General features: G+C 45.5%; 1 protein-coding gene across 3 annotated transcripts in view; it reads left to right on the top strand.

The window, feature by feature from the left end:
* Masp1 (mannan binding lectin serine peptidase 1) overlaps positions 1-8,527 on the top strand; it is a 68,477-nt gene that overhangs the window by 39,888 nt on the left and 20,062 nt on the right. For 2 of the 3 annotated variants that reach the window (XM_021184437.2, XM_021184436.2), the window contains exons 9-10: positions 4,558-4,695; positions 6,021-6,095. In XM_021184437.2, the coding sequence (XP_021040096.1) occupies positions 4,558-4,695; positions 6,021-6,095 (213 nt within the window). Of the gene's footprint in view, positions 1-859; positions 1,040-4,557; positions 4,696-6,020; positions 6,096-8,527 lie in introns of those variants that run through there. The other variant, XM_029470316.1, reaches the window with a different exon arrangement.

The following is an 8,527-nucleotide window of genomic DNA, read 5'->3' as shown; positions in this document are numbered from 1 at the left end:
AAAGAAAGAAAGAAAGAAAGAAAGGAAGGAAGGAAGGAAGGAAGGAAGGAAGGAAGGAAGGAAGGAAGGAAGGAAGGAAGAAAGGAAGGAAGAAAGGAAGGAAGAAAGAAAGCTTGCAAGGTGAGACTATGCAACACAGAGACTGGGGTTGTAGCTGGAGTGGTAGCATGCTTGCTTAGAATGTACAAGGCCCTGGATCCAGTCCCCAGCATTGCATGTGCTGCCACACATGTTAACACATGATTGTAACTGCAGCACTTCAGAGATAAGAGTCTGGAGATAAGAAGATTAGAAATGTAAGGTCATCTTCAGCTATATAATGAGTTCAAGGCCAGCCTAGGCCACATAACACTCTGTCTCCAAGAGAGAGACAGAGACAGAGACAGAGGGAGGGAGGGAGGAAGAGAGAGGAAAAGAGAAAGAGAGATGATAAAAAATGTAAAGAGGAACAGGAAGTGGAAATTATGGGAATCTTGGCCCTGTCACCACAAAGTGGTGACAAGTCCTCCTATACTCTGAATGCCATCTGTCAAATAAGCATTTGGGCTGGAATAATGCAAAGCTCCCAGCCAGAGGCAGAATTTTCTCTTCCTCAGGAGCCAGGATGTAAGACTATGTAAATTCTCAGAAGGATACAAATTCAGCCATCCCAGACTGTCCTTCACAATGGCTGTGCCTAAACTTCATTCTTAGTGGACTCTGGTGGAACGGTTTCTGTGTTTCCTGCGTGAACTATTTCTGCTTTGCTTGCTAATTTTTCTCTCTTCCTTTTCTCTCTCCTTTTCTCCCTCCCTCTCCCTCTCTCTCTGCTCTCTTCCTTCTGTCTCCTGATCCTCCTTTGCCTTCACCATGGTGACAGAAAGCGAGATCGAATTGGAGAAGGAGCTGGAGTCAGAGCCAGTGGCAGAGTGAATGATTGGCACTGGCGGGAACCCCACACAGTGCAACATCTGAGAATGGATTACTTACAGAGAACCCAATCCCTTCCAGAGCCACCCCACCCTGCCCCACCCCGCCCCACCCACCAACACTCCATTGCCCACTTGAGTGTGGATTAGAATGGATGCTAAGCTAGGCAGCAAGCCTCATCAGCAGAAAGAGCTGCCTACCTGAGAATATTCTCTCTCTCCTCACAATTTACTCACCATTCAAACTTACTGCAAAAAGCAATGAAAAGACAATGGGTGATTATTTTAATCTCTAAGTGAACTGTACTCTTCTCAAAGGAAAATATGTCCTTGGGTTGAAAAACCACAAATTTAATGTACAATCATGTGACCTAGAACAACATGGGCCATGGCAACTGATTCACTCCATACTATAAGTTTAAGTGGGTCAGGGTGTCAACTACTTAATGACTTTCAAATCTCTGGCTTCTACTGCTGTCTTAACAACCAGGGGTTTATAGACTGAATGATAACACAGAGTATGGATGTGGGCGAGTCTGGATGTTTTCATATTCAGAAAGTGTATGTCCCATCCACACTTTTGGGGATGAAGTTCTATTATCTGAGGGAGGTTCTTTACTGCTGGGGCTTACAAGTTTTGTTTTATTTTGTTTTGTTTTGTTTTAACTCACTATTAAAAACCTTAAAGAAATGAACATCACATCTGGAAGCAGCAGTCTTCAGCTTAGGGTCATGGCTATAGAAATGAGCGTCACATCTGGAAGCAGTGGCCCTCAAGTTGGGGTCATGGCTATAACTAGGTCATTAGCAATGGTGAAGAAAGGGCTGGAGAACTGCAGTGTGCATGCTGGTATCTAAAGGGCAATGTCTGTCTGAGTTCACACATGAGAGGAGCGGCCCACCTCTTATTCAGTGACTGCCCAATTTGATGATCAAGTGACCTAGATCGATCCCTAGGGTTCTGACTTCGGTGAGGGCAGAATTCCATGAGTGTGGGTGGGATTCTGGAGACTGAGGTGCTGTCTTGGGGTAAAAATGCCCTTGATAGATAGGAGATGAGAGGGACACCAAAGACAAATGTCATCTGGGCAAATGTTTGTTTGTCAGTCCCCAAGGACACGAGAACATAACCTACCCCAGTTAGCAGTGTTACAAATGTACCAGATATCAGTGGTGGGCCAGGTGGGCCAGGCAATGTCTGTAAGAGGGAAGTGACATTCTGGAGAGTCTGATGACATTGGAGTACAGGTAACCTGAGGGAAAGAGAATGAGGCCAGAATGGACATGTGGCATCATCCTTGGTCCTGAGTACCGGGTCAGATGCTCTGTAAGAAGACCTTTATTTGCAGAACAGTGTGTTTAGAGCTCAGGCCAAGAAAAATGTATTGGAAGAAACATAAATGGCAATAAGAACTAGCCAGAGACACAAGGTATGGGGCAGTGCAGCTCATAGCAGAGTGGTGAGCAGAACAGGCTGCAGAAAGAGAGAAGAGAAGAGCATCCAGGATGTAGGAGGGGCCTAAGACAAACATAGAACAAGCTGACTAAGTCAGCTGGGGACAGTTTCTGATGCACACTGATTGGGTCACCCAACACTGCTCTTGGGAAAGTTGTCTCCTTTCAGAGACATGACTTTCTCCCTGTCATTCTGCATGTAGGAAGAAAGATGCTCCTTCCACACTGACTACAATCAAGCTGATATGACCCTTTGTTTTCTGTTTGCCACCCTCCTCTCTCTGGGAGCCATATGAGTGGGCAGAGTGACTTATCTGGGGTGACAAGAAAGCATGCCCTCTATTCAGAAAGTGTCTCCTACAAGCATCAACCATTCAAGGCCAGGGCCAAACACTCAGTCCTTCCACTAGGGACAGGAGAGTTGGGTCATGAGGATTACTGAGGTCAAAGGAACTTCCAGAAAGCTCGGGGGTGAGGAGTAGGGACAGTAGTACCAGTATTCTGTCTAGAGTAGACAGGTAGCACAAACATCTGCTTCCAGTCTCATCAGGAGAGTACAGTCTACTTATGGTTTTGAATAGCAACTTGTATCCTGCATTATCCCAGTCTTATCCATCATGTTAAGACTAGGGTTAGAGTTAGGATTAGGGTTAGAATTAGAATTAGGGTTAGGTTCAAGGGCTAGGGTTCACAAACTACAGGAGCATCTATATTCTGGCTTAACAATGCAAATTAAGTGATTTGTTCAAGGAACTTGAAGGCCAGGACCCCTTTGTGTAAGAAATACTCATATGATCTTCCTTCCTTCACCTCCTTCTTCTAATCTGGAAGGTTCTGAAGTCAGACAAACTGTTTGTTAGGTAACTCTAGTCTATCTGCCAGGTGAGTTTGAAGTCCTAGGTTAGAGATCCGAAGGATTGGCCCTGTGCCTCAAGAGGAGTCAGTTCAACTCAGGGGGAGGTGGGGAGTTTGGAAATTCTACCAGAACTCTGGAAATATTGACTACCAATGTCCACATTAGCCATGGAATGTTTACTATTTAACTGGAAAACACATATAAAAAAACTAGGAACAGCTAGTACCGTTTACTGAAAGAACACCAAAATCAAGGCCAGGTCTAGTTTTCACACTAACAATAATTCACTAGGTAACTCTAGACCAATAGAGTCTCCTGTCTGGGCTTATCTGTAACATAAAGAGCAAATCTACACGCTCTGCTTCGGTGTCTTTTCTAATGGTGGAATTTCACATCTCTCCAATTCTAGCATCGACTATTATATGTAAGATGAGGGTTTCCTTAAAAGCAAGTGTCATTCCCTAACAGAAATAGAAACTAAGAGATTGGGTCCTCAGCCTCTGGTGCAGCAGCCATGAAAGATATCCTGGCTGAGCTCACGCTGGGTTCCATTCATGCTAGCAACTCACCTAAGGCAAGGCGTGGCTAGACAAGTGAGCTTCCTGAAGTCTGTCCTAGGAGAAGGCATCTTTGGTCATGTCCTACACTACGATTATACCCAACTCCAGGATCCAGCCACTTCCAAAGGAGAAAAAGAGCAGGTGAAGACTGGAAGTCTGTCCACCCCTGACTCCCCCTGCATTCTGTGGGCAGATGAGCCGCCTCTGAGAAGGCTACAGGGTGGGGTGGGGCTGTGTACTCCCTTAGGAACTGGGGATTCTTTCTTTGGTTTTGTTATTTTAGTACTAAGCTCCAATGTGAGCACATTAAATGTTCTTATTCAGCCTGTGGTTGAGACTGGAAAACATGGAAGGTAATTTGGTTCAGGTCAGCCAGAATTTTCTCATTGAGCTATGGGCTTCATGCCTGGGCCACAAAACCAGAGGAGATTGCGAAACAAACTCAAAGTAAAAAAAAAAAAAAAAAAAAAAGCTCTAGTGATGGGGAAACTTTGGTCTCCATAAATCTTGGCAGGCCCATCCCTGCTCTGAAATCGACACTAGGACAGATAAATTGATCATATAGTAGGAATATAGTAGAGAGATGCCCAAACCGGAAAAGCCAGCTTTGTAAGTGGCATACCGTGCAGTTGCAGGGGCACCAGTTAAATGGGCAATAGGACTTCTCTCTGGAGTTGTGCATAGTCTATAAACTCTCCATCTCGGGAACCCAGATCCCTTGGTGACCCCAAGCAGAAGAACAAAAACCAGCTAAGGGGTATCCCTTCTTCTCTCTCAGTTGTAGACTGTGGAGCTCCTGCAGGGCTGAAACATGGGCTAGTAACCTTCTCCACCAGAAACAACCTCACCACATACAAATCTGAGATAAGGTACTCCTGCCAGCAGCCCTATTACAAGATGCTTCACAATACCACAGGTAAGCTCTCCGCACTAATGGTCACTCTTACTTACTGGGCCTCAGAGCTGGGGCCCGAAGCAGCTCTAGGAGGAATGGCTGCGTGTGCATGTGCAAATGATACTAAGTGTTCTCCCCTTGGGCGTATCATTTGATCCTCGCTCCCAATACACTCAAGTTAATAGGTCCATTTCCACACACTAAATAGTCCCAAGACCAAAGCAAAGTGTGCTGCTCCTTTTAACTTGTAATTCTGAAAAAATTCTAGTAAATTCAGAGCCTGTTTGGTAGAGGATGAAAGATCACAGAACTAAGAGAAGAATAGAGACTCTCATGGAAGCCTCCCGAAATAAATCCCTTTACATATCTGAGGTAGCGCTGGGGTTTCTAGAAGATGGCTGCAATGGCTGGCCCCACCATTTTCAGTTTCCTCCTCTGGTTGACCAGACCAAAGCCACCGAGGAGAGCTGTAGGGCTTCTTTCAGTGGCGTGTTCTGATGTCTCACACAGAAGTCAGATGGACTGAGGGAATGAGGAGCAGATGGCATGTCTCAACAGGAAGTCCAACATGGCCCAGACCAGGACCCAAACACAGTCACAGCTGTTGCTGTGCAGGCCTCTTCACAATTTCTGGACGAGACTTCTGGCTTCCCTTGGGGTCAAGTGGTAGCATGTAGGCCCAGGTTAAAGCAATTGGAACAGCCAGTCAGTTGGTCACAAGTGAAGGTGTGGGAGGAAATAAGAGGAAAGTTCATTAGAAACGTACCCACCTCTCCTACGAGTGAGGCCTTGTGGCCTTAAACCATCAATACTCTCAAAAACACTCATGGTCTCCGTCAGAAAAGCAACCCGGCAGAAAGCCTACCACTGCATATGTGCACCAGGAACAGTCCCATAATTTCTCTGTATCTCCAAATCTCATCTCGAAACAAGAGAGCATGCTACAGCTCACAGGGCTAGCCTCAGACCCACATTGGGCAGTGGACACAAATGTATCTTATTAAGGAGTTTAAAGAAAGGAAAGAAGGGCATATGTGTTGCATGGAGCTCTATGAACAGAGGTTCTATGACCCATGAGAAGGAGACACCTGCCAGGGCCCGGGAATGTAGAAATGGGCAGACTACCCTCAGGCAAGCAAAGTCAGATTTAGAAGTTCTAAGGAGCCATGCCAAAGACAGTGGTGTTTATTTCTGGGGACAGTAATTCATAGCTGAAGAGAAGGGCTCATTAGGTTGTAGAGATGACCAGCTCAGAGAACATGATGACAGAGAGACCCTGAAAAAAGCTACAGCAATCACATTAGAGTGTAATCGCTTTCTTTCCCCTCTCCCACCTGTTTACTCAGGTGTATATACGTGTTCTGCTCATGGGACCTGGACGAATGAAGTGCTCAAGAGAAGCCTGCCCACCTGCCTTCCAGGTACCTCACCCACCAAGTCCTCTGTCTCACAGTCTCCCACCCAAGGTCTGTTAATGTGATGTTGAGAAGGAAATGCCTTGCTTTTGGAATGATATCATCAGAAGGTGAAGGTGAAAGGCCAGAAAGGTCTAGCCTGGCCTGTTCTCAAGCTAACCAGTGTCTTAACTCAGCCAAGTTTAGAATCCCAGAAGCCCTCCCTACCCCATCTCTTTGTGGTTCAACTCTAATCCTTTCCACGTGGGTTTTTTTTTTTATCCAAAACACTTTATATACACATCTGACATTGTGCCAGGGAAGGCTGGCACACTCTGTCCTTAGGCACGCACCAAACCCCAAAGAAGAGGTCAATGTAAGACGGTTAACTATAATGTGCTATTGAACCCAGAAAGCAGTATATGCACAAACAGTTCTGACTCTGCCTCCTCTGTGTTTCATCCACTGTCTCCACTTTAAGGTGAAGAAAAAAAAAAAGATGTGTGATATCAGGAGGTGCTTGAATGCATACAGATGTCGGGAAATTCCCTTTGACATTAAAAATGTAGATGCTTTGCTTTGCGCTCACAATGCAACCAAGCACCATTAGAGAACCACAGCCCAAGATGACTCCCCATGGGCTAAACACAGCCCACAGACGTGTTAACTTCAACATGTACAGTGCTGTGATGTATACATTTCAAATGTCTAAAAATCCAGATTAGCAGCAGTTAAATGACACAGCCCTTACGACAACAGCGAAGGGACGTCAAGATGCTATTGTCTTTTCTGAGTCCATCTGCTCCTCTCCTTTAGCGGCAGCTTCCCTTCATCCATGGCCTTTATATTTTGCTGAATGAAAATGTTGGGCAAGCTGAGAGAGAGTATTGTATGAATGGCATGTGTTAGTCGCCCTTGGTATTCACTTAGTAGATGTCTAAATATTTTCAGTCGCTAGGCTGAGGAGGGTCCTGAGATTGATCCTCATGACATGAAGAGGAGAACAGTGTTTGAGTCAGTTCCATCACAAGTGCACGGGGCCTAGAAAGGGGAAGCCAAGGTATATGCTTCTGTAGGAATGGAGCGGGGGAACACCGAAAAGGGGCTGTCAAGGTGGGACAGTCGCCATCCCACTCACAGCTAACAATTTCGCTCACCTCAATCAGGCTTGACCACAAGCACATTCAAGACTCAAAGTGGGGAGGACTTTTATAAAGAGCAGAAGAGTGGGTCTGGGGCAAGCTGGAGGTTCAGATGTCCATACACCTAAAAGATCATGTGCCTGAGAAAACTAAGCTTAGTCCCCATCCTGGGACGCCACAATGCAATATGTGAAAGGAAACCGCTTACAGGGTGAGGAGTTGAGGAACTGGGTCCCAGGCTCCCTGCTGCTGCTTGTAGGTTGCGTCTTCAGTAAGTGGTGGTGTTATCTGCGACTAGGATTCCATACCTCAGAAGTGAGTGAGTGAGACCAAGAAATGGCTCACATTTTGTGCTTCCTCATGGTCATCGGCCTCTCCGTGTAAAGAGCAGCTTGGCTACACTAAGTCATGAAATTCTTTAAACATTCAGAGTTGGACAGGACCATAATGTATCATTGAGCCACACTAGAACTTTCCAAATTCATTCCTTCTGAAATCTCGAGCAGCAAGCCAGAGTGCACAAACTCATTTCATTCACCACAATGTCTGCCCTTATTGGGTAGAGGGTGGTAAGCCGCCAGAATTCATCACTTTATTTTACTGACGTGAAAGCTAAGCATCAGAATGCGGTGGTGAGTTTTCTGCAAGCTGAACCACAAGATAACTTGGAACATTGTTGTCTGATGCACGATGCTGCACTTTCCTTGATAGGTCATGTTTTATTTCTCCTAAAGGTGTGCAGAATCCTGGAACATAACCCTTGTGTCTTAAAGGACCTACTTCTTTTGGTACCCGCCATTCATTTTTCTATCTTAATCTGACTACAGCATAGCCAAAGCCTTGAACATTCTAAAAACATTCTCTGTCCAAGAAAATACCAGCAGAAGAGAGCAACATGGACGATTCTGTGCACTGCATCTGAGGTGATCCCCACCAACTGCTGCGTCTCACTGAGCTCAGGGGTACACACCTGGAGTCCCACCCGCTTAGGAAGCTGAAGCAAAGTCAAAAGATGGGGGGGACAGAGGGTGGGTTAGAGGAGGAGGACGGTCCTGTCTTGGTAAACTTACCCCAAAGACCAGTCGTATCATTTTGACCCCTTGAAAAGTCAATGATAAATCTGAAGTAAAATATTATAATGACAAATGAAGCTAGTTCAGAGAAGTGAGATGCTTTTCTTAATATAATGACTGAGTAAGCGAATTAACTGCTTTCTCTGAAACTTTGTTTCTCCATGCATAAATTAGTTGTCCTTCTGTGACCTCAGGATGTACTGACACTTGGGTTGGAGACAGGTATCATTTATTGCTGGACGTG

The sequence above is a fragment of the Mus caroli genome, chromosome 16 (assembly GCF_900094665.2).
Source record: "Mus caroli chromosome 16, CAROLI_EIJ_v1.1, whole genome shotgun sequence".
In the NCBI taxonomy this organism is placed as follows: domain Eukaryota; kingdom Metazoa; phylum Chordata; class Mammalia; order Rodentia; family Muridae; genus Mus; species Mus caroli.
This window is presented reverse-complemented; position numbering and strand designations above follow the sequence as displayed.